At 36.0% G+C, this 26,896-nt stretch overlaps 1 protein-coding gene across 1 annotated transcript in view; it reads left to right on the top strand.

Annotated features, from left to right (window-relative positions):
- LOC128554163 (uncharacterized) overlaps nucleotides 1–22,763 on the top strand; it is a 49,343-nt gene extending 26,580 nt beyond the window's left edge. Inside the window, exons 7-9 of the mRNA XM_053535413.1 lie at nucleotides 2,369–2,515; nucleotides 6,075–6,188; nucleotides 21,982–22,763. Of these exons, the coding sequence (XP_053391388.1) occupies nucleotides 2,369–2,515; nucleotides 6,075–6,188; nucleotides 21,982–22,116 (396 nt within the window). The 3' untranslated portion in view covers nucleotides 22,117–22,763. The remainder of the gene's footprint in view (nucleotides 1–2,368; nucleotides 2,516–6,074; nucleotides 6,189–21,981) is intronic.
- Nucleotides 22,764–26,896: the final 4,133 nt, after the last annotated feature.

Consider the following 26,896-nt stretch of genomic DNA (forward strand, 5'->3'; position numbering starts at 1 on the left):
TGCATCTTTCAGTTTACCAAGGGGAGACTACTTTGCAGCATTAAGCTCATAGCAAAACTCTAAAAGTATGTTTCGGTGAAGGGAGAATACTTAGAAGGGATGATGTAAAAATTATCTTGATCTGATTTATAATTTACGTATATGATGATCTCTGACGGTATTTATGGAATCGCCCTCATATGTAAAGTTTTTAGTATATACTAATTTATTTTATCTCGATTGTGATGAAAGCTTCAAGTTTATTTCACCTGACCTCGAGTCCGCTCGAGGATATGGTCGAGAAAATACGACTGTTGCCATGAAAATACCTAAGGTTTTAATTCAAGGCTATAAATTATTTATCATCCGTCCCTTCTTGGATTCGCCTTTTGAATTGACGACAACAATGACATAAATGGCCCTGCTTGTCATTTTTCCAGATAGCTTCTCATTTCAAATTTCAATAAGCCTTATTCATACTGAATATTTTCTGCTCTTTATAAATTTGACAACGCTTTGGTTTTTAATGAAATAGACAGAGCGTAAACTTGTCTACAGTTCGAGTCAAACTAGCGAAAGTGTCTATTATAAGTGCAATATTGTCATCAAACACACAACTATCCGGCAGGAATAGGTTAAATGAACTACGCTGATAACGGCATTTTACAAGACCTTTTCAATATGCTCAATTTGATTGTGATAAAGTCACTAAAGCTCTTTAATTTAAATATCATCATACCTGAAACAGTTTAGCTCTATCAGTCCGGAGGGTCAGTATGTATTTATAGTGCGAGCATATGTGGACCTCTAATCGGAGTCCACTTTAACTGGAGTGTAAATATTTCAAAAGTATATGTAGATTTTAATATACATTTTAAAAACCAATCACTACATTTTATGCCTTTTTTTCTAAGCAGACCGAGATTTTTCTCAAAAGTATTTCATACTGTAAAACAAGATAATTTATGTCAGATTTATTACAAATGTTCTTAAATACTTTGAACAGAACGATGGACAACAGATAAAATGATGGTTACTTCCTGGACAAGCCGACATTGAATATCGCAATTAGAATGTATTATTAGTTGCAGCTCTTAAATGTAAATGATTGTTTTGGATTTTTGATTATATTTATAAATTTATAAAGTTTAAGACCAAACGTCAGGTATTGTGGCCCTTTGACAAGGTTTTGCCAAGTCTCCATTTGCTGATTCATTCAGTCCTATTGGTTCGTCTTAAGTCGGTACTTATGACCATTCGGAAAGCATCCTTTTGGTGATTCTTCTGTAAACAATTATTTTAAAAGTTGCAATTTGTCAAGACTAAACTCTTTCGAACGTGGAAGATTTGAATTGACATACACATATAAAAACAAATTGTGTATAATCTTGTCAAAGTTAAAAAATTTATTTGTAAAATTGTTCTTCATTGCCAGTAAAATTATATAGAAAAGTCAGTCGTTGTAACAGCACTTGCAACGTTCAATGATTGGTAAAATTACTCAAAAACACTTAAGTTGTGACCCATATTGCCAAATAGTTCACCCATTAGAGGATTGATCTTTGTGTACAAGTTTGTATCACCTGAATTAATATCGTCAAATCTCTGTACTAATTAACTGAGCAATCATCCTGACATTTATACAGAATATATACTGAACAAAACAACTTACTTACCCCAGTCTTATATTGTTTTGCCTAGCCTGCTGGCGACAAGTGGTTTTGCCTTTGCGACCAGTTCAGACCAAGATGTGCAGGCTGATCATGGTCTGCACTGTTCGCTATTCAGTCAGTAAATTTTAGTGAACACCTTTCAAATAATAAATGGTAAAATGGTATTGCCCAAACTGAATGATGGACCAATCCATAGTAGAAATTAAGCGTGCTAAAGATTAGAATTTTCAAAAAGTACTTACTTGGCATTTAGCGTACGCGTAGAAAGTACAAACAATATGCTGTTGATAACATTTCAACAAAATAAGAAATGACATATTGATTTCCTCATTTTACAGTCCATTTTTTGAAATGCCACTTAAATGTCTAGAATTTTCAAATAAGCGATAAACGCTATGAGAGAATAAAATTACAACAAAAACAAAATAACTTAGTTGCAGTACCCAATAGAAAAGGCTACTTTGAACTGTGTATGATATGTAGAACTCTGAAAATGGAAGTGACTATTACAGTTATTATCATTTAGATGCTGCAAAGAATATTTCGGAAACGCAAAAACGTGATATCTCTACGAAGGTTTTTTAATTCTATAAAACTAATGTATATCATTTTATCTATTTCAGAACTACAACAAGATGTAGTTCTTGAGATGTCGCAATCCGGAAATATTTTTCGAAATAGATAGTATGTACCTTTGAAGTTAATTTCTTGATTAGGTATACCAGCTTGTGGAAGATCTTCGGAAGCAAAAATCCAGCATTTCTGTGTGTGGTTTACTCGAGTTCTTGGAAGACATACTAGGACATCTTGAAAACTTGGACGGAAGTCAAGTGTTGAGACAAACAAAGAAAACACTCCAACAGGTTATATTGTCGTTTCTTCTTATGTGATCTTCTTCTCTTTTAGCTGTCTCATAACTCAAACTTAAATTCAAACTAGTTTAGGTATTCGGAAAACTACATAAATATGCGCTGAAATTAATATATTCTATTTGATTTGTTTGTTTGTTTTGGATTTAACGCCGTTTTCCCAACAGTATTTCAGTCATGTAACGGCGGGCAGTTAACCTAACCAGTGTTCCTGGATTCTGTACCAGTACAAACCTGTTCTCCGCAAGTAACTGCCAACTTCCCCACATGAATCAGAGGTGGAGGACGAATGATTTCAGACACAATGTCTTTTATCAAATCGTCACGGAGAACATACGCCCCGCCCGGGGATCGATCTCACGATCCCGCAATCCGTAGACCAACGCTCTCCCTACTGAGCTATTTGAAGTATTGACTTTTGACTAGAGATATACACAAATATGCAACTGGTCAAAGTTAATTTACCGATCATTTGCTCATTCTAGCATCGATTCGGATTATTATTTTATTTGTCGTCTTGGTGTTATAATCTCCAGTGGAGAGAAATTCTTTACTTTCATTAGCCTATTCTAGAATTTGCACCCACTCGATGATTTCGAAGATATCTTTTCAAGGTTTCTAATTCTACAGGTTCGTCTGTTATTAAGGCAGTTTATGTATCGTTTTTATGCATCTCCACTTCTAATATTCTTCACGCAGCAATTACATTCAAATTGCATTAAGTGTTAATCATTAATCGCAGAAATTTTCCTTATGAATTGAGATTGTAGTTTCTAAAGTGTAAAGTGTTCTCTTTTGTACCCCAGTCACACATACGGCGCGGATAGCTACGTCTAGCCACGGATAGAAACGTAGTAATCCGTATCGATCCGTATCTGAGCCGTACCTTAAAGTAGTAATTCGTATCAGTTCGTACCAGTCCGTACGGCTCAGGTACGGATCGATACGGACTACTACGTTTCTATCCGTAGCTAGACGTAGCTATCCGCGCCGTATGTGTGACTGGGGTATTAAACAACACACCCAAAAACAACACACCCAACGCCTTAGGCAAAAGTAGTGTTATCCGTCAGTCTTGTTACGTGTAGACATTTTTACAAAGCCCTGTTTGAAATCTGGTACTTTTCTATTCCAGAAAGTTTTGAGATTTAATTGTCGGCATAGAATAAAGTGTGTAACAGCGAAAACCCATTCATATAGTTTCAGTAGACATAACATATAGAAATTATTGGCACGGATATAATACCCTAGGGCCGTCTGTTGTATTTACCATGTCCAACATACATACCATTTGGCTATGTGAATATATATCATATTTTGATGCAAATACACTTCATGTCAAGTTTAAGTACACAAATATATCTCGTAATATTTCGAAATAAGATATCAAATTCTATCGATTTATACAGGTATACAGTTACTGTTAAAAATGACTTATTATTAAAAAAAGTAACAAGTAACAAACAACAATGCATCTATCAAATTTGGAATATTACACTGTTCTTTTCAATAAAAAGATCTTGTTTTCCATGTTGTAATTGTTGAAGTGATGAGCATGTCTTTATATGCTACGCCACTGATTATAAATCAGTCAAAATAAAACGTCCGAGCAGGAGAGGTACAGAGCAGAAAAATGGGTCACATCTATTGTGAAAACTTGTTCCTTGTTCTGTTTTGTCGTGCCCTTAATGGTGTTTCCTGCAAAATGCATGAAGACTACACTGTGCTCTGACTTTTTCTGCAGTCATTGAGTACTAACGTATACGGTCCCATGGGTTTTAATTTAAATAGCTTTACATTAGCATAATTATATGGTTACAATTTCATATGTAAAAGATTCATCTGGCGGGGAGTAACTTTATTTACACTCTCTGGGAATATGGTTGGGGTTTGGGAGAGAGGTGTGGCGACATCAAATTAGTTTAACTTTCCTATTATTATTTTTCCACTGACCTTCCAAGGCGTGTCTTGCTGTGTTCCTTCTTCATGTATATTTGTGTCTGTCTGTCACCTTTATGTTATTATTATTACATTCGCCGTTGTGTACGTGTATACATTTACACAGTAGTGTTTATTGGCGGCTGCGTTCTTTGAATGTGGCTTTTCTAGTTGAAATTTGGTCTTTAACTGGGTTTTTTTAGGTTACCTGAGCACAAAGAGCTCATGTTGAGCTATTTTGACCACGCTGTGTCCATCGTCTGTCGTGTGTGCGTCCGTTTGTCTTTCCGTCGTCAATAATTTCCTAAAACGACATCTCCTTTAAAACCACATAAAATTGGCCTGGATTTTCTTGGTTGGTCCTCTACCAAACGTATTTAAACGGTTCTGCTTGGTTGCACACAGGGGACGCCAGAGTTAAAATAGAAAATTATTCATATGACATCTTCTCCCTAACCGTTCGTCCGATTTTGAAATAAGTTCACACAAATGGTCCCTGTATAACCTTCCAACAAGACTATGCTAATTATTCGGATACGTAAAACAACATAGCCGCAAGGGGATGTGGTCACTTTACCTATATGTATATATAGTGGAATATTTAAAATATTCGTGTGTGAAACTGCTAGCCAGATTTTAAAATAATTTTAAACAAATGGTCCTTGTGTGACCCTCTACCAAGATTGTTCAAATTATTCCGATTCATTTAAAATATGGCCGTCAGAGGGCATAGTCAGTTTCCCTATATTTATATAATGGAAACTTTAAAACTCTTCTTGTATGAAACTAATGGACCGATCACACAACTTTTCCTTGTTTTACCTTCTACCAAGATTGTTTAAATTGTTTTTATTCGTCAAAAAAAACCGTCAGAGGGCGTGGTAACGTCTTTAACAATTTCTTTAAGCGACCACTGAATAAATTTTAATGAAACTTTACACAAATGTTCTCTGGGTGGCCATCTTTCAAATTTGTTCAATGGTTCCGGTTTATTGAACATAAAGGTCATAATGGTTAAAAATAGGTTTTCAGCAATCAAACTTTAATCTTCTTTTCCGAAGCGATAATAGCTAGAGCCTTGGTATATGATATCAGGGTTTGACTCTCTAACAGATGTTTTCAAATTATTGCATAAGGGTCAAATTATGGCCACGGCCCTGGTTGTGACATGTACTTACTATATGTTTATATATAAGAAACTTTGAAAACCTCTTCTCTGAATCCATAATAGCTATATACTATATGCTTTTGAAAATCTTGTCTGAAGCCATAATAGCTAGAGCTTTGATATTTTACATGTGATATAAGGGTTTGATTCTCTATCATAATTGTTAAAATTATTGCTCTATGGTCAAAAATGGTCACGCCCTTGTGTGTGATATGTACTTGCTATATGCTTATATATAAGAAACTTTGAAAACTTCTTCTCTGAATCCATAATAGCTATAGAGCCTTTATATTTTACCATTTACGTAGCATAACAGAGAATGTATTGAATGTAATGTCCGAAAACATGAAACCTTTTGAACTTTTGTAACTTTTTACCACATACAAATATTTATGTTATTTATGTTGTCTTTCTAAGTTAAAGCATTTCGGAAATTATGATTTTTAGATTCTTGGCGCAGTACGGAATAGACTAAATGTGAAGGGATATTCTGATCATGCTTGTGATATGCATTCTATTACAAAGTGCAAGAAAAATGCTGATGATGGTAATTACTCACCGGTAAGTGTATAACATCTTAAAAATGTAGCCTTTACAGCTTGGTTGATAAAAGTACTATTGAAACATATTCTTTTCTTTCGTAGACTTTTAAGATCAAATAGAAAATCTTAACTCAAGTGATCCTCAATGTATGGATTATAATATGAAAGACTGTAAGATTTATTTTACCAAGGGCAGATCGGCGTAAAACTCGTTACACCAAAAACAGTTTGTTCAAACTGATTTGTTTTCATCTTTGAAAACGTGTACGAAAGGAAGCCGAGCTCAAGAGGAAATCAGGAAGATTTATTTCATTAGTTGCCAAAAGAAGAAAGAACGGAAACATTTTGTACGTTTTGTACAGCGGAACCTCTCTAACCTGTTCAAATTTGGACCGAGATCGGCGAGAAGAAGTTCGGATTAAACTGGTTTCTATATTTACTAGTCATTGCCTCAGCTCCGTCTAAACAGCTGATCGCATGAATTGACATATTGCCGTTTGACGTAATAGGCCACTCCTGTCAAAAATGTCAATATAAGACGGAAAAATGTGAATGTGCTATGCAGACCCGGATCCAGGGCCGGACAGAGGGGGGCTCATGCGCCCCCACCCCCACCCCCGTTGGCTGATAAGTGGACTATACTCATCAAGATTTAGACCCAGAAACGCACCAGAGGCCACCAGTTCAAAATTTTCCAGGGTGAGAGCCAGGCCCCTAACACCCTCCCCCATCAAGAGGGTAGTGACTCCTCCATTACCTCAAAATTTAGACCTAAAATACACAAGAGGCCACCATTTCATGCCTGTATTTCTAAAATTTCCAAGGGGGAGAGCTCCTTCTAAAATGAGGGGAGTACAGCCACCAGTAAATGCACCAGAGGCCACCATTTCATACCTGTATTTAAAAAAAAATCCAGGAGGAGACCCCCTGACCCCCATAACATGTCCAATACCTTCCCAGCGTTTGAAATTTAACTCGAAGAAAAGAATATTAATATTAAATTGTAACTTCGGTTCAAAAAACTTGCTTGCGATGAAAACCTTTGTGTCTGCAGGAAGATTCTCGTTTAGCACCATTCTAGAAACGTGCGTTTTATGGCAACATGTTGTTTTGGCGAAAATTCGTTTTGACGTAATTGATGGCCAGTATATTAGGACGGATATTTTTATAAATAATATTTACACATATCAAAAGCGTAATTAATTGTAAATTTATTTTACGACCTTGGGTTTACGGCACAGGAAAGCTAATCTAAGGCCGGGTTTGATTGGTATATTCTTCTGAAAGAAGATGATCTACATTATTTTTAAATATTTTATCCATATCCTGCTACCAGAATAAGCATAAAATTAAAACGCATGTTTTCATGTGTTAAGATTTGCAGAATGTCTCACGGACTCGGACATAACAATCCCTCGGGATATTGCAAATGATATATAATAAGAAATAAACATGCGATATCTCTATGGAAATTTCGTTCTCTTTTGAAGTTATTTTTATCTACTGTTATTTATAAGAAAAGTCAGTATTTTGGGTCAAGTGTTTAGGAGTCAAAGCATATGCTGCACATCAAACATATTTGGTATAAAATAGTGCAATAGAGGAAATAGTGCACTAGTTTTTAATGACAGGAGTGTCAAAAATAGTAATTGTCCTTGGATATTTCTGGGTTTTTTTTGGGGAGGGGGGGGGGGGGGGGCTTTGAATGAAATATTTGTAATAACACTAGTTAAAGTACAGTAAAACTAGTGTTGGTGAAATGCATGAAAGCCTTACGTGAATGACGCACAATATCAACGTCTGCGATTAATAAATCCACCGTCAGTTTGATTTCGAAAAGCAATCGACCAACATAAAGCCAGATATCAGCTAAGATTGAAACTTCACTCGGAACTATTTAATTATGTTATTTCTAATTGAAATGTTCATTAGAGTTGCAGAAATCAACAAACATAGGGCACCTTCCTAAAGGCTGCAAATGTGTGATGAGCCTTTGAAATCGTTGTAAACTCTGACGAGGCCATGTTCCACATAGGTCAAACCTGTGAGCGCACATGGAAAAAGGATGGAAATGAGCGTTTGATATTGAAGATCATTTATCATGATTCTTTTGCTTCATGATTTATGGCTTAGGCAGATTCTAGTATAAAGGCAAGACTAAGCTCCGAATTATCAACGAAGAAACTAGACTGTTTCCAGAAGATGTGGCAAGAAAAGCGATGTCACAGTGCATCTTTCTATATATCTGAACAGACATTTAATTTAAAACTCTGACAATTATTTATGAATTACATAGATATGGTTCTTTCCAAAGCTACAGGACGTAGCTTTAAAGGACATTGGTATACTTGGGGTCCTGAAGGGTAGACTGAAGAAGCGTACTTTATAGGCCCATAAAAAGACTTCGAGTTGATATTAAGCACTAGAAGAATTTGGGCCCAATATACCTGCAAATACAACTTCTTCGTCTTGGTCTGAGCGTAGCAGAATGATATATAACTATTACGGGTCTTAAATTGAACATTTGTAACAATGACATATGGGTCATTTAACATAAATCCTATGTTCAGTTTTGTGAAATTTAAGTTGAACACAAAAAGCGGAAGAGTAACGCTAGATCACCACAAAGACTTTGATAAATAACATTACTGGCTGCGTTTATTCTAAGAAATAATGTAAAATATGCTGATCAGTATACTGGCAAGGATCAATGAACATGTCATTATAACAATTTATATGCTGCAGAATGTCCAAGTTTGCTCAACGTAAAAGACTACTGGATGCACAAATCATGATATCAATACATATCAAGATTTATCTGCTGGCTTTACACTAACGCTGAAATAAATTTCTGTTCTGCGGGGTTATTCGTTCATGGTTTCTGAAATTCTTCTAGTATCGTTTTTCCAAAGAAGAAAGTGTATCTCAAAACAGAATGAAGTATGTTTGATTCTACTGCAGAAAGTCGTTTAATTCAAGCTAAAATGGTTTAGAAACATAAAAAACCTCATCAGTGTCATTTAATGGCAAATAATTACTTTTGTTAATGAGAGCGTCTTCCCTTTTGAACTAGTTTGAACTAGTTTGAACTAGTTTGCCGTACATCTGAAAACAGAAAAAACAATACAGAACACGAACATAATTTTGCCGTTGCAGTTTGTTTACATGAAGAAATTCTGTTTCTCAAATAGAATTTACAAACGATTGAGACGCATCATAGCTTATAAAAACATCTAGATTTACAAGTTGACTGTCGCATTATATTCCCCAGCCAAATTATGAAAAGACGTACATTTGTATCATCAGGTATCATCAGGCGCCACAGAGAACTCAATTGAACAAACGAGGAACTGACGACCCTGAAACTTATGGCAAGTAAATCGTTGTCCACTCATCTGGGGATGGTGTATTTGTAACCGCTATTTAGGGAATATGTAGACTAAACCCTCGCGTGGACATAAGACAAAAACTGAATGCCTAATGTTTGCGTTCAGTGTTAACATGCAGATGGTACTAATAAGTATTTTCTACGCTTTTAAGTACCTATCCAAGTAGACGTAGTTGACAAAAGTCGGGGTTAGGATGAAGATAGTTGCCATTGAAAAGACTGACATGGAAGCTGTGGTAGATTGTGACCTCAATGAATATTGCAACATATTTATTACACCAATGGAGCAATATAACAATATAACTCCTTTGATAATTGTGATTCAGCTTGCGATGCCAATAATTCATCGGGATATTGTAATGATAAAATGTACTGTATGCCACTGGACAATTACAAAGTAGATTGTCACGACCTCAAAGGCATTAGTGAAACCAAACTATCTACCTGTTAAAGGTTGTTTTGTAATTTAGGACGACCATTATATCCGATGTAAACAAAACTGAAGTCAAAGTCTGGGGAACTATAAGCTCATAACTTACAATTGTATGCTTAAAGATTACTAAACATGGTATAAATCGCTCACAACGCCGCTCATTCGAAGAAGTAGAACATTTTACTTCACAATTTGCCCACTCTTTACGTACTGTGGCATATTGGTTAATGCACCCGCCTCGAAAGAACGAGATCGAAGGAAGGTTCGAATCCCACTGAACGCCGTGATAAGACTGGTTCGTCGTTTCTGAATATTTAAAAACGGTTGAATAGCAAAAGCGGAAAAAACACAGTTCAAAAGGGCGCACTGCGGCGTACTAACCTTGTAGCGACGAAGCACAAATAGTGCAATAACACTGGATATGATATAAGGCCGCCTAAACAGGGTACATGATAAGTAAATGTGTCCTCTGATAAATTTAGATTATTTGAATGTTTATGAAACCTGGTTTCCGTGCTATCGTTTCCTTCCTAATTATTGATTTTTCTATATGAAACAGGAAATCAGATAATTCTCCCATGTAAAAAATTGTTGTCAACAGAGCAGATTTTCAGGAATTGTCTCGTGGAGGAACCACACAAAAACATATTTTTTAAAACTAATGTTATATATCTTGTTGCTTACTAGATACAAGGTACAGCAACACAATAAGATTTATTTAATGCTGGATATGTTAGCAACATACAACATAAGCTAAAGAGCTATCTCATTACATCACAGAACATATCAGTGAAAACATTTACATCGAGAATTTGACAGTCCATTCATTTCAGATATGTTTCCTACACATTCTGAAAAGCTCCACAAAGCAGACGAGAAAATTTCGCCAAATGCTGAAGTACACACTGCTTGATCAGTCCGATACATCCATTTCAGAAGTTTGTATCTATAGTAAAGATGAAATCTACTTTGTTACTGCTGATACAAAACTTTGATAATCTGCTTAGAGAATGTGTGGACTAACACCTTTCTGCCTATGCAGACCAAGCCAAATTTCGAGGAGCTGAATGCAAAATAAACATGCAGAGAGAACGATTTTAATACAGTGTGCAGATTTTTTTACGGGCTTCTGTCGCTCATAAGTGAACATAGAGAAACTGCGGATAAGGCTACAGAACTTCAAAATATAAATGGGACACCTTTGTTATTTTCAGTAAGATCGGTTTTGATGGATACGGCACTCAACCATTTAAAGCAGTACTCTGATTACAATTCGTTTTAGTTAAATGGCACCGAACCAATTATGGTCATTTTACAGTCATCTCGGTAAATTCCGTGTGTCAACCCAAGACATATTTGAATTGTTTCTAATGCGCATGAGCTAACCACGATGGCACCGAACGATTCATAGTCCACTCAAAGCATACCTGGACGAGATTCAGAATCGTCAAATGCATATTTTTGTGTTGTAATGTGTGTTTAGATTCTGTACCAGTACTATCCTGTTCTCCGCAAGTAACTAGCATCTTCTCCACTTAAATCAGACATGGAGGTTGAGTGAATTCATAATAACTTTTCTCCAGTGGCCGCGGAGAAAAGAACTCGCGACATGAGTAAGTAGTTTTACTATTACAGATTTACAAAAACATGTCACAGTCTACTACAAAAATAAGTAAGATGATGTTCTGTGTTCTGATGTTCAGATCACCCAATGTTCAAAACATGTTGTTTTAAAATAGTTGTAAATCCTTCATTTGTTACTCATCTTGGAGGGCACCTAGGTCTTCCTCCACCATTAAAACGGGAAAGTCGCCATATGACCTATAATTGTGCGACGTTAACCCCAACAAAAATACTCATCTTGGAAGATACACCAGCTTAACCGCCAAGATTTGCTACATGAAATAGAAGAATGTAGGGAAACATCAATGAATCTTCAGGTAATTACTCAGTGGATATACGCGGATTACTACTTTACAAGGCTTGCGCCACCTGCTCAGAGCAGATTGTGGATGTCAGGAATCGGTAACATACTTTTAGCAAAGGCTGAATCTGGAAACCGCAACGCAGTTTATTTCTTCACTATACATCCCCACATAGTCGGTGCCGTGAGAAATTCTACAATCGTAACGATGAATCTACAAAATTTTATTTCTACTGGAGAGAACCAGCGTCGTCTTATCTCTAAACAACTGGAGAAATACAACAACGAATTGTCAAGTTGGAGATGACAGCCCTGCTCGAAATCATGGAGGAGAAAGCAGAAATCATCAAGAATCTGAACGAGAAGATTGTAAATCATCCAGATGTTGACGATTTGGAAACAGAACTGGTAGTGCTAGAATTGTATAAGATGAGAACGTTTCTCATTCTAGTAGAAATATCCATAGAGTGCCGTCCGATAATTCGTCATTTCATAGACTACCTTAACTGAGCTTACCGACTTTTGATGGAAATGTCACACAATGGCAAACATTTTGGGACTCGTATGAGGCTGCTGTACATTTGAACCAAACACTGTCTATGTCCAACAGTTTAACTACTTACGTTCCTTACTGCAACACACTACATCTACCGCCAAAGCAGATTTTCCACTGACTTGCGCAAATTATCATAATGCTATAGATCTGTTACAAGAAAGAATTGGACAATCTCACAAGATAATAGATACTTATTTGCAGTCTCTTCTAGATTTGCCGATTCCAGACAACTGTTTAGCGAGTCTACGCAGATTTCACGACAAAATGGAGAACTACATCCAGGGGTTAGAATCTTTAGGTGAGTTCAGAACTCCTGTTGTGATTTATTGGTACCTACAATCATGAAATCATGAAAAAATTTCTGCCGAATTACGATAGAATTTAGCGCGAGAACACGGAAACGCAAGATGGCAACTGCAAGATTTTGGAGCTGCTATCGCCAGGACAATTAACATTTTAGAAGCGGGTCGGACCGACAACAAAAGAGAACCACACATGCCGACGGCGTCCTTATTCACCGGAACCGGAAAGAAGAAATATACAACAAAGAAACATCCGCGCACGACTGACAGTGATAACAATAAATCAAAGAAACTGTGTCTATTCTGCGGAGATCAACATATGTCGCTAAACTGTGAAAAAGTGAAAACCTTTGAAGAAAGACTTACCATCGTAAAATCTAAACGCCTATGTTACAACTGCCTGGGAATCCACCAAGTTTCGGAATGCCGTTCCAAATACCGGTGCAGGAACTGCCAGCGAAAACACCATTCCAGTATTTGTGACCAGCCATCGTCTGTGTCTGGTTTGAATCCAAGTGCATAGCCGTTCATGATTTCTACTTCCGGTCCAACGGGAACGCCGTGAACCGTTATTCTTCATTCTAATAGATTTAGAGAAGTATTTTCTTAACATTAGTCTTGACGTGAAGGATCGCGATGCGACGCGATTTCTATGGCTCAGCGACCCTAGCAACACAGACAGCGGCTTGACAACGTACATATTCCACGCAGTCCTTTTCGGAGCTATGTCGTCACCTTTCATTCTGAGCGCACCAATACTGAAGCACATTGAATTTAACAGCGACAAGAAGGCGAGTGGATACTTTCGACAAGATCTATACGTTGACAACGTTATATCAAGCTTCCAGCAGGAAGACGAGCTTCTACAGTTCTACAGCGAGTCACGTGAGCTAATGTCGTCTTCAGGTTTCAACTTGAGGTCCTGGTGTTCTAACAGTAACAAGCTCCCTGTGCAAGCAATCAACGATTCAGTCTTAGTTATAGACCAATGTACTAAGGTACTAGTCTTGGTATGAGATGTGACACAGATAGTGACGTTTTTCTGTATTCGGCGAAGAACATCCTAACTACCCAGATTATTACCAAGAGAGAAATATTGCATCATACGTCTCGACTCTACGGTCCATGTTACTATCAGAGCGAACTACTTCTCCAAGAATTATGGCAACAGAAGTTTGAATGGGACATGCCCTTACCTGACGACATACAAGGAAAATGGCGTAGTTTAATTACAGACTTGAATTCCATTCCGTGACAACCACTACGTTTCCTAGATACTACTTTGAGAGTACACCGCATACATCCAACAAAGCGTGTATTCACATATTCTGCGACGCTAGTTTGATATCGTATGAGGGGGCCTCCGTGGCCGAGTGGTTAAGGTCGCTGACTTTAAATCACTTGCCCCTCATCGATGTGGGTTCGAGCATCACTCGGAGTGTTGAATCCTTCCTGTGATGAAGCCATCCAGCTGGCATACGGAAGGTCGGTGGTTCTACCCAGGTGCCCGCTCTTGATGAAATAATGTACGGAGGGGCACCTCGGGACTTCCTCCATCATCAAAAGCCGGAAAGTCGCCATATGACCTATAACTACACTGATGGTGGCTAAGACTGAAAAATTGAACGTTACCGTGGTTAGTGGTGATGGCAGCAGTGATTGGTTCTCGGCTCTGTAAGCACCTGTAGCAGAATACCACCTTACCGCAGATACACTTATGGTCAGACAGTCAGATTTTGCTGTACTAGCTCCAGACGTCCAAGACACTCCAGCGATGCGTTAGGAACCGAGTGGCTGAAATCCACGAGTTGACCGAAAACCGGAAAGGAATCTAAACGGTTCACTTCAAGAACAGTAGTCTATGGTTCCACGGACCTATATGGCTCACCACACCTGACAGTTGGCCAGTTTGGCAAGAAAGAGATACTTTTGTTACCATGGCAACGATAATAGACCCAGTACCTACTAACCAATTAGACGATACAGCTTTACCAGTGAATAACAGTAGTTTTGTCGACATGTCAAGATTCAGTTCCATGGCGAAGTTACTCTTATGTACTGCTTTTCATAGACAACAGTTACTGTCGAGGCGGGAGGTCCACTAGAAGACAAGAACCATTAACTACAAACGAACTTCACAGAGCAGAGAAGGTGTACATACGAAGCTGTCAGATATCCAATTATCAAGCAAAAGTGAAAGATATACAGACCAAGAGAAACAAACTCCCGCTATGTAGACAACTTAAACTATTTCTCGACAATGGAATTCTGAAATGCCGTGGACGTATCCACAATGCTCCACTAGACGAATGACCAGACGATATCCGTTGAAGACGTTGTGTTGGTCTACGGCGATGTTCCCCGTTTGCTATTGAAACTTGCCGTGGTTGAAGAACTAGTTCCGGGAAAAGATGGACTTATTCGGAGTGCTAAGATTCGAACTCAACATGGACTTACGAATTGCGCAGTTGTGAACTTGTATCCTTTACAAGTGTATTGATTTTCATGAACTGACTGAAAATTTAAAGGAAAATTAATAAATGAATCAGAGGCATTGTTCCATTCAAAAATGTAATTTACGTAAGAATGTTTCTTAAGTAATAACGATTTTGTTCGCAGTTTGTTTCTTCGCTATACATCCCCACTGTGGACGTCAGAACTTAAAATAACAACGTTTTTGACCTCTTTAATATGAGTTGTCCTTCATTTACTAACAGATTCTTAGTGATTACAGAAGTCAGCTATTTATGGAATTGTTTTTGTTCAGACAAGTATCTGTCACAAATTCACCTAGTATAAAGATACGCCTATGGATAAGAGCTGACATCCACATTCTAATCATTGCGTTTCAAGATATTTCTATGAAGTTTATATGACGATATATAAAAACAACAACTATTAGCACAATCTGGGATTTTTTCAAGAACTACTAGTCGAGGTATGGAGATATATTCCCAACCAAGATGTTGTTCACCCGTTCTAGCCAACCTTTGTTGACCACATGCTTGGTGTGACTCTCTAAATGGAAGGAGAGAGCTTATCGCAGAGCTAAAGTAACAGGTACAAATTTGGACATAAATCACTACGGGAACCTTCAGAAGGGGTACGTCAAGAGTGCAGAAAGCTTATTACAACCTCGTCATGAACAGCTTACAGACTTCTCTAAATCCGCCAAGAACAGCGTCACCTCACAAATACAAAAAAGTTACAGACTTCCCTAAATCCGCGAAGATATATACATATATAGAAGGTGGAAAAATGAGTTTCTATGGAAGCATACTATTAAAGAGTGGAATCACAACGTTTGCTATTGAGACCGATTTTATTTTAATTTCATGGAAGAAAGCAATGGTTCTAGGAAATGTTTAAACTTGATAAATATGACTTAAATGACAATAACGTAAAAACATTCTCAACAAATGGTCAAACTTTGATGGCTGCAAAAAATCTTTTACTGACAATTAGCGCGCAGCGAAGAGATGACGTCTTTGTTATTCCGCACGGAACCGCACGGAGCATTAGGGCCAACCAGCTATTAAGATATACAGTGCAACCTCTGTAGAGCAGCACCCTTTGGGAGATACACATATTGACTTTTATGTAGAGGTTGTTGTTCTGGAGAGGTAAATTTGATAGTATATTTCAGCTTAGGGAAATTTTGATGATGTTGTTATAGAGAGGTTGGCCGCTCTGGAGAGGTTGTACTGTAACATCCGCCAAACAACGTCAGACAGTGGAGGCATAATTAAATCGGTAATACGAAAGATGTTCAACACAATACCACTTTTACTCAAGGAATACCTCCAGTTTTTCAACTAGATTAATATGAACCAAAAGTTGCCATATGGAAGACATATGTTTGCATAGTTTTTTTCGTGAAATAAGTTGACATTAAAGGTAGAGAAAGGGAAGGCATCCATTTCAGAACTTTGAGAATCTATTTAGGGAATGTGTGAACTTACACCTCAATGCCTAAGCAGACCTGACCTGTTGAACTTTGACATTTTGGCACGATACACGTTATGGATTTACTAGATTACTCTTCTGAGATTGAGAGTGGTTATATACCAAAGGTATACCAAACTGGAGGGTATTTTCAAATGGAATTGTTCATTTATAAGAGATTGTTATTAATAAGGATCTCTTCGACGTCAAACAAGCAAAGGTATAGAAATTATCCCGTAAAATGCTATCTTGAATGTTTGTCAGACTTGGGACAAAGACGTTGTGCTACTTACCTGAAGCACGTGAAATTTTAAACGAAGAAAATACATCAAGGTCACAGTCTCATGCAAAAAAGTGAACTGATGATGAACACATGGATTGCGGACTAAGTTGTCAGATCACCTTATGTTAAAAACATTTTGTTTTAAAATAGCTGTAAATCCTTCATCTCTTACTCATCTTGGAAGATGTTCCAGCCTAATCGCCAAGATTTGCTCCAATTAATACTCAGTAGTCAACATGAAACAGAAAAATAGTTGGAACATCAAAGAGTTAAATAGATACTTTTGTTTGTTTTCAAGATAGTCTACTGATTGACGAACTGATTTACTGTTACCTGTTCTGTCAACAGTTATAACATGATAGACGGTGCTATATATATACTCCATCTGATATTTGATACATTTGTATTTAGTTAATAATTCACTCAATATTAATTGCTGGAGAGAAAGACTAGAAAGCAGTCAATGAATCTTTACGTAACTACTCAGTCGGAATACGCAGATTACTCCTTGACAAGGCTTACGCCACCTGCTGAGAGCAGACTGTCGACCTCCAAATTAAAGATGACGACATGTTTGACCTCCTTATTATGGGTCGTCCTTCATTTATTAACATGTTCAAAGTGGTCGCAGGAGTCAGCAATTATTGCATCATTTATGTTCAGACAAGGACCTTTGTATCTTTCGCAAAACCACCCAGTCTAAAGATATGCCAATGGACAAATGTTTACATCCACATTCTAAACATTGCCGTTCAAGACTTTTCTATTAGTTTTATATGACGATACATAAAAAACAAGAGCTATCAGCACAGTCTGGGATTCTTTCAGGAACTTTACTAGTCGAGTTATGGCAATATATTTCCAAACAAGATGTTGTTCATCCGTTTAAGCCAACCTTGGTTGGCCAGGCGCTTGGTGCGTCTCTCCAGACTGAAGAATAGACGTTATTACAGAGCTGAAGTAATAGGTACAAATTGCTAATAGATCGCTTCGGGAACCCTCAGAAGGGCTTCGTAAAGAGGGCAGAAAGCTTATTAAAACCTCGCCTGGAACAGCATTATCTCTCAGAAACTAAAGCTTACAGAAATAAAGCATTGCAAACCCAGTATTAAAGTCTAATGTTTAAAGATTATACAGAGGAAGGTGGGAAATTAGTTTCGATGGAAAGCGACTGACCTTTTATGCCTGCTGAAAGCAGATAAGATTATCATATTTTATTAATAGTGGAACCACAATATCTGTGGTCAAGTAGTTAATGTCGCTGACTTCAAATCACTTGCCCCCAGCCGATTTGGGTCCGAGCCTCACCTGGGGTCTTCCTCCACCATCAAAGCTGGAAAGTTGCCATATGAACTAAATTGTTTGTGCGGCGTTAAACCCAACATAAAACAACATTTGCTGTTGATGAGAATGATTTTATTGTAATGTGTCATGGAAGAAAGAAATGGTTCTATGAAATAGAAGGCAAGTAATCTTGAAAACCAGTGATTAAACTTTATGAATATGACTTAAATGGTAATTACGGAAAGACTTTATCAACAAACGGTCAAACTTTAATGGCTGAAAATCTTATCCTGACAGTTAGTGTAACGTAAAGAGATTTCGTCTTTGTTATAAGGTATTTCGCACTGAACCGCATTAAGCATAAAGGCTAACCGTATATAAAAATGTAACATCTAACTCCGAAGATACTCCGTAAAGCGCTGTCAGACAGAAGAGGCTTTACAAAAGCAGTGTTACGAAAGATGCTTAATAGAATTTAAATTTCACCCAAGGAAAATTGCGTCAGCTTGTGAACGAGAAAAATGTGAACCAACAGCTGACACATGGAAGAAATATGTATGCATAGAATTTTTGTGAAGTGGAAAACATTTAATGTTATTGGCACGATATGTTTCGCTTAATAGCATCAAATGCTTCAAGTGCAAAATAAAAACGATGACATTATGTCAGGAGGCACGGCTCAAATTGTACGACATCTTTACCTGTTCAGCACAAGCGGCTACTACATGTAATTTAGAAATCCAAGGGATTATGTAATGAGGACTTGATCTAGGCAAAAAGTACATACAAAACTTCGTGGGCAACTTAACGCAAGTATTCAGTCATAGGCTGCTGAACACAGGAGGTATATTTTATGAATTAAATTCTGCTGAATAGACCCCAGAAAAATTAAGCACAATGCTGATATATACAAGAGATACTTGCATAGCAACAACAAGTCGTGAAATTAATAACTGAATTAAAATAACTTAGTTGCGGAATTTGACCATTGTGCGAATAACAAAATATTGTTTACTGAAATGTAGCCTTACCATTTACTTTTTAAAATGAATGTTGACTAGAGAGCGGGATAAATATGATTGGTTTGTTTGTATTCAAGTGTATCGATAGTCATCAACTGAAACACATATAGACGACTCCACCACAAGCTTGTTAGTCATTTAAGATGGGTGATAGTGCAATATATAGAAGACGTTTCAATTCCAAAAGCTTTCCTGGTTCTTTAGTGAGAAGGCTATAAACACCTTTACACAAGACTCTAATAGAAATAAATTGTATGAGGAGCGTGAAGTCGAATTTACGACCACTAACTGAAGACAGACAGTGTTACCACTGGACGACTGTGTGCGGAATCATTTCGTTTATCATATGTGGGAGAACACATTGTGCGCTCGTGGACAAGAACACGACGTGTATCAACAGAATATAAATAATATATCCACTAAACATTTCACATGACGAAATTTTACGTATATCTTTATGTTTTAAATTAGCAGCACATCGCCATTTTAGTGTTATAAGACATAAATTTTCCGGTATTATCAAAAGAAATGAAAAAAAAATATCTGTGAAAATATCCGCTGCAGACGAAGAATCCAGAAAGTAAACAAAATAACAGACTCAGTTTGATAAAGAGAGTTGTGATTTGTTAGGGACCTACTTGGCTCAGGTGGTTAAGGTTGAAGACTGCTAATTACTTCCTCCTCGGCAATGTGCGTTAGGTGGAGTAAGATTCTTCATGGACGAATTAAAGCAATCCGGCTTGTGGCAGGTCTTCAGATTTATCAAATTTTCCACCCATGCCTAAAACATTGTTTGGAAAGGCACCTGTTGTTTTCCTAAGGCTGGAAAACATATTGTCGTATTACCTAACTTGTGCAGTTGACGTTTTGACTGAAAACCCAACGAAAACAAACACAAACCAGATATGAGTTGTTACTTTGCTTTCAATATCCAGCTTCAATAATATGATACTGTTTGGGTGCATGAACTTTTTATTGTCCATTTCTTCGTTCATAGATATTACTGTAGCAAAGAGCATGGCTAGCGAAGTTTCTAGCGAAGTCAAAAGATTTAATAATCGAAAACATAGAGTTAAACACCGGACAAAAAGAATAGCGGTATCACATACATAAATATAACTAAGATACATCAGTAACAACGACAGAAGTCACAACAAGAAAAGTCACTTTCAATGAACGCCGCCGCTCTTCGCATTGAAATAGGGATATGTGTAAATGTGTAAATGTATGCACATGCACAGTGGCCGAATACAAGAGTATATGTATACACAGATTAGTGCAATAATAAGAACATTGAAGAGACCTACAGACGCAAACATAAAAAAGAAATAAACAGCACGACGCTGTCTTTGAAACCTCACTCTTTAATCTCCGCCATATGTCTATATTAAATACAAGAAAGTGTAAATAGAATTATTCTCCAATAGGTGAATACCTTACATACGTAACAGAATAAAATCTGAACAGTAAATCCCTCGGAAGCACCGAGAACAAGGCAAACAGTGAAAATTACAGACTCGGTTTGCAGGAACATACTGTAAGCCTCAGGAACATACTGTAAGACACATGAATGCTCATGTACGTATATCTAAACCCATGGAACCATAAATGTTTGTACTTAATTACAATGAAGGGGAGTCTGAGCACTCAGCAAGAAAAACAATGGGCAGTAAAGAGATTTTAAGGACTAGAATCAAATCCAAGGACTTTTCACGGTATGTGCCAACGCTGTTGTATGCTATGGAAGATAGCGTAGACAATTCTCAACTATCAGTGTGTGCACTTCATCCCTTGAGAGGGGCTTATGAATTAAATGTCATGGAGTCCTCCTACCTGTCCGCCTCATCGCACACTGAAAAAAGAAAGCGTAGTGACCAAATGTAAAAGGGCTTAACACTAAACACGCAGTGCATCTTAGAATAATACGGTAATAGCTAACTCCAATAAAACATTTTGTAATTTCAATAAATAACAGTCGGATAGATAAACGTTACCGGTAGCATTTACATTCAGAGTTCAATCAAGTAGCAACTGTGGTTTAAATTGGTTCGAGGATATGTTTGAGGCCACTAGAAGTACTTTTGAGGATATAGTCAAGCAACACATTCTGAATATTCGCCTCTGTACCTATACAGGAAAAATAGAAAAAGTGGAAAACCACAGCTAGGTCGCCAACACGACATAAGGAGTCTTACAGTGAAGCATATTTTAGAATAAGTTATTCTGATGGAATGCCGATACAAATGAAGAAGTTCTATGTTAAGTTACTGGCAGCTTGAATTGTGAAAGAAGACATCAAAAAGTCAGTTTGTCCAAGAGGAAATTGTTTGATAGAGTAGATCGCAGGTATGGAGTTAGTATCTAAGCTGTGGGATATGACGGTCGGTTTTCGAAGGATGTTCGTTCATGTATACTTCCATAGACTTCACTGCGACCAGATTCATCAGGAGCTGTGCTGATAGTGCGGACAACTTATATTGCAGGAAAGAATAATAACAAGCTTAAGGGAGACTTGGACTCATTGCTTACCAAACATGCATTTATCTGTTGCTTTGAATATACTACAAATGTCCAAGTTATATGTTTCTTACAAAACTGTCGCCTGCGTCAGATCTGATTGACTCTTAATTAAATAGCTTGCGATTTTAAGTTCGTTTTACCTTAACTTTTTTCAGATAGGATATGATCGCCAGCATACATGTTTCCCCGGCACATCAGAACCAAACACGAATATTTTCATCAAAGACAGCTTCCATCTGTTTGAAACAGCAAGTTATTGCAATCCAGGTAACAAAAGGCAATCTGATTGAAAAATACAATCCGTTAGTAAGACTTTAGTGTGTGAAGTTTTGGTATTCCTTTAACTATTGTCTACGATGACCTTCAGAATAAAAGACTCAGATTTAATATCATTTCTAGAAACCTTATTCTGTCGGTGATGAACATTATGGCGGGGACCTATATTTACTGTATTTTTCGCCCGTATGTCCGGTCTTTCGTCATATACCATTTTTCGTTCTTTTCTCCAATAGTTTTCAAGTTTTCAGCTTACAGAAAGGCATTATATTTCGCACACTTGCGCATCTTGTGTCTCGAGTAGTTGTCGCCCTTGAATTGTTTCACTTATATACATAGGTTGCGAATTGGGGGTTTTGTTTAGTCAAACATAATGGGCGACATTCAGTACATAAAAATGAAGTAAAAATTTGATTGCGTCCTCAGCGTGTTAATAAGCCGGGATTATAAATTTGCCATCAATCTGTCCGTCTAATGCCCGAGCGAATAAATCTGGATCATGAAATAAATTGTGCGTATTCAACCTAATGTTTACGTCCAAGACGGATCGAATATCGAAATTCAAGTGTTCCGAAACTAAATTTCGACCCAACATTTGTGTCTTCTTTAATATTGAAAATCAGATTTTCAATATTCCAAACAACGAGTTGTCATTTATTCAAAGCTTACGCTAGCTCGAATTTTCAAATTATGAAAACTTGAAACTTCGAGCTTCAAGCTAGCTTGATTTCAATACGTGGTCGAAATTCTGAAATTTTGAATTTCGATTTTCGAGCTTGCTTAAAATATATTAAAACTACCTCTAAAGATAAAAATTTGAGTTTCGGCCTTTAAGTTGGTAGTCGCCGTCTTTTAAATTTGAACTTCATGCTGAAAATTCAGTTCCAGCTTAAATTCAGCCCACACGTTTATGCATTATAAACACCGTGTCTTAACTATTCCGTAACAAGCGACAGCATTATACGCGAAAGGTAACTAAAGCATAAGTGTACACATTTCCAGAAGACTTAAGGAAAAAACTACTTTTAAAAACTGGAAAACTGTATCAAGTTTTAATTATTAAATAAAAGCTAAACTGAATTGCTACTATAAATTTACATTTCACAGCGTTTTGTCACGTGTCCTTAAATGCACTTAACAACTTTTCTAACGCTACCAGTAGCGTTTTCGCTATAATTTTTAAACTGCCGAAGATAACTCACATTAAGATATATTAATGACAGCCATTAACCTTTAACTTTCGCGTTAGTTAATACTGTAGCATAATAATTATTGGCTAAATGTGCCACCTTGAAAAACAGGTGTGTCGTCGGATAAGTAATAAAATATGTTATTTTTAGACTTATTTCATTATTCGTTTTATGTCAAATGATGTCTTATATATTGTTCTAAATTTCCTGAAAAACTTATTTAGTTCTCTTTGGTAGTTTTAAAGTTATTGCGAAAAGGCTACTTTTAGCGTTAGAAAAGCTGTTAAGTGTATAATAAAATTGGTATAAAATTTAAGAAGTTGGCTGTTTCTTTTGTGACTAGTGTATGATATTTTTATTCATAAAAAAATGCAAAATTCTTCGAATGTGTTGTTTATAAAGTCTATGCGGATTAAAAAAAATCATTATGGATAAAAATTCAAACTTTGACTACTTTGATTTTATGTTATCTTTAGCAATAATCAATACACCTTGAAACTTAATTACGTTACGTCAACATACTTAATTTTTGAAGATAAAGCGGTATTAACATATGAAATTAATAAGTTTTAAAGCATATTCTTTTTTTTTTCATCTATAGTTAAAAGTTATGATAGACATATAATCTATCACTCTGTTTACAGAGCTGTTAATTTGACTTCATGTGGAACGGGCCGTTTGCTGATGTTGATATAACTCGTGGCCCAATCCATTTGTATATGTTACTTTTGTGTTCATACTATTGTACATATGCCTAATAACAAATACAATAAAATATTATTAAACTAAACTAACATATGATTATTTATTTCAAGTATAGCCTGTATATTTGTTTTTATATCTTTTTATTTAATATAAATTATGAATGTCTTTATTGAAAAAATAATAAATAAAAATATATGAGGCTTTATGAATTAATAAATCAGATTGCATATTAACTTAATATACAATAAGTTAATGTTTCATTTAAAATGTATATACAACATTTAGATTTAAATCAAATAAAATGAATATTATTTTCATAAGTATCAGTTCATAAATAGATTTTAATTTTTTTTTTATTTTTTAATAATAGTCGTTTCCATTATTTTATTATTCATTCCGTAGATTTTTATTTGTATATATAAATCTGTACATATGCCGCTGTAAAAATATAATATTTTATAAATGTTATAGCTACAAATAATTAATATATATATATTTTGCGGAATTTACAATATGTACTGTCTGTAATAATTATGAACAGAACAGAACATACATTTTATTGATATGTAACTTGTCGTTACATACAAACAAAGTCATACATGCACGCAGTCATGTATTAATAAATGATAACAATTAACAAATAAAGGCAAAAGAAACATCTTTAATCTGTTGCAATGAATTCAAAATTTAAAGACTCTTTTTTACAAAATAAAGCCAATTTAACACTTTAACATTTTTAGCACTTAACAATTGAGTAACTTTTGCTCAATCAAACCGAGCCTGCAACATTTTCGTTTTTGTTGTGTTGAGCGACCTATGGAGTTTTTACTTTTTCTATTTTAACATACTTGGGTACTATCTAGGAATATATTGAGCCCTTAATAAGGCATAACACAAAATGAGATTCATCTTCAATGTCGTTACATTGACAAAGAGTACTTTACTAAATAAATGTAATTTAGCTAAAATATTTCTTATACTATAACAATTCATCTGACATTTTGAACTCTTGTTATAAATCTTTATGAAAAAAAAACAAAGGAGATCGTGAACAATTGATATTGTCTCAAGTTATTTATATACAAGTCTATAAGTCTATTGCGAAAAAAAAACAGACACAAACATATTAATATTGCGGGAAGACGGAAATATCCGTACTTCGTGAAAGCCTGCGTTTGTAATAAATTCTTAACTTTTGAAGCCCGAATTTACAATATTATAATTTTCAGCATCATATCTGCAGGGGTTTAAATGCTTGATAAAATACAGTTATTATTGTTTTCAGCATATAACTTTTAAAAATATTTGACAATTCTAACCTGTCTTACTATATTTAGTAGGCATCTTCCCAATTCCCCATATAATGCAGAATTTCATAAATGTTTTATGTACATGTTCGATATTCATAGCTCTATCAACCCTCGATACCTCACAAGAATGATTTGATATAGATACTACATATGAGTCAAACAAAATTCAACATACTGTTTACAGGAACTTCAAAATATTCTGTTAGAGAATAATGATCCAATAGCTCTTTGACTCTTAAATCTTTACTTGCTAACGTTTTAGTTGCGGTCATAAAAGATCCATACTGGATAACATTATACCTAAGTAATTGAAACATGAAACGAATTCCAATTTTTCGCCATCGTAATATATGTGTTCGTTTTCGTTTATCATACCACCAGAACTTTCGTTTTATTAGCATTTACTTTTAGTGAGTGAGTGAGTTGGATTTTACGGCGAATCGACACAAAATGGGCATTTACTTTTAACTTCCATTTATTACAATAATCGTTTAAATAGTTTAAAGAAATTTGCCCTGACGACGTCTCACGGCATCATCAGCAAAAAGCAATAAGTATACCGATAGTTGATCTAATGCTACACAAGAGCTATTGTCGTTTTGTGAAACCTTCTCTATATCATTTACAAACAATGAAAATAGTATCGGAAAAAATATCTTCCCTTGAAATATTCTAATATTACAGTTAAAAACAATCTGACGAGGAATCCATATGCGGTTCACATAATTTAACTTCGTCATACAAGCATATTCTGATACTAAATAAGCGTCCATTTACACCATTGTTTAATGAATACATGTATACCCGTATTGCATTCCTATAAAGAGAATCAAAAGATTTCATAATATCCGCAAAGCAACAATAACATTTCTTTTTCTGCTTATTTGCCTTTCTATCAAAGCATGAAGGAGGAAAATACCATCAATTAAAATAAACATTAACATTAAACTAAACTGAACGTCGGTGAGAATATCTTTCACATAAGCACACTGTTTTAAACGTTTTAACATTTATAATAACAGTATATAATTTAGCGAAACAGCTCATTAATGTTTTACCACTATAGTATGAGTCACCCACCCGTTTTAAAAGCAAGTATATAATCATACTTTGTGGTCATGATTTAGGAATATAACCTTTATCTAAAATGTTGAGAGGATGGATCATGCGCAAGATTAAGACTTCTAGCTCCAAGGTCAAGGTCACACGTAGAGGTCAAAGGTTAACATGGTCTGTTTCGGGCTTCGTCCATAACTGCCATTCATCAAGTGATTTTGAAATTACTTGGCACAAATGTTCCTCATAATGAGACGACGTGTCGTGCGCAAGACCCAGACTACCAGCTCTAAGATCAAGGTCACACTTAGAAGTCACATGCTGACATGCTATATTTCTTGTTCGGTAACTCTCGATATATCATGTGCAAGACCTAGACACCTAGCTTTAAGATCAATGTCACCTTTGGAAATAGAACATTTTCGGTACTTTTTGTCTGGTTTGTAACTATTAAATACATGGGTGTATATGCAAAAAAATAGCTTTGCATAATATTCACCATTATGAGACATTGTGTCATGTGCGAAGGTCAA

This window comes from Mercenaria mercenaria, unplaced genomic scaffold (genome assembly GCF_021730395.1).
Source record: "Mercenaria mercenaria strain notata unplaced genomic scaffold, MADL_Memer_1 contig_4774, whole genome shotgun sequence".
NCBI lineage: Eukaryota > Metazoa > Mollusca > Bivalvia > Venerida > Veneridae > Mercenaria > Mercenaria mercenaria.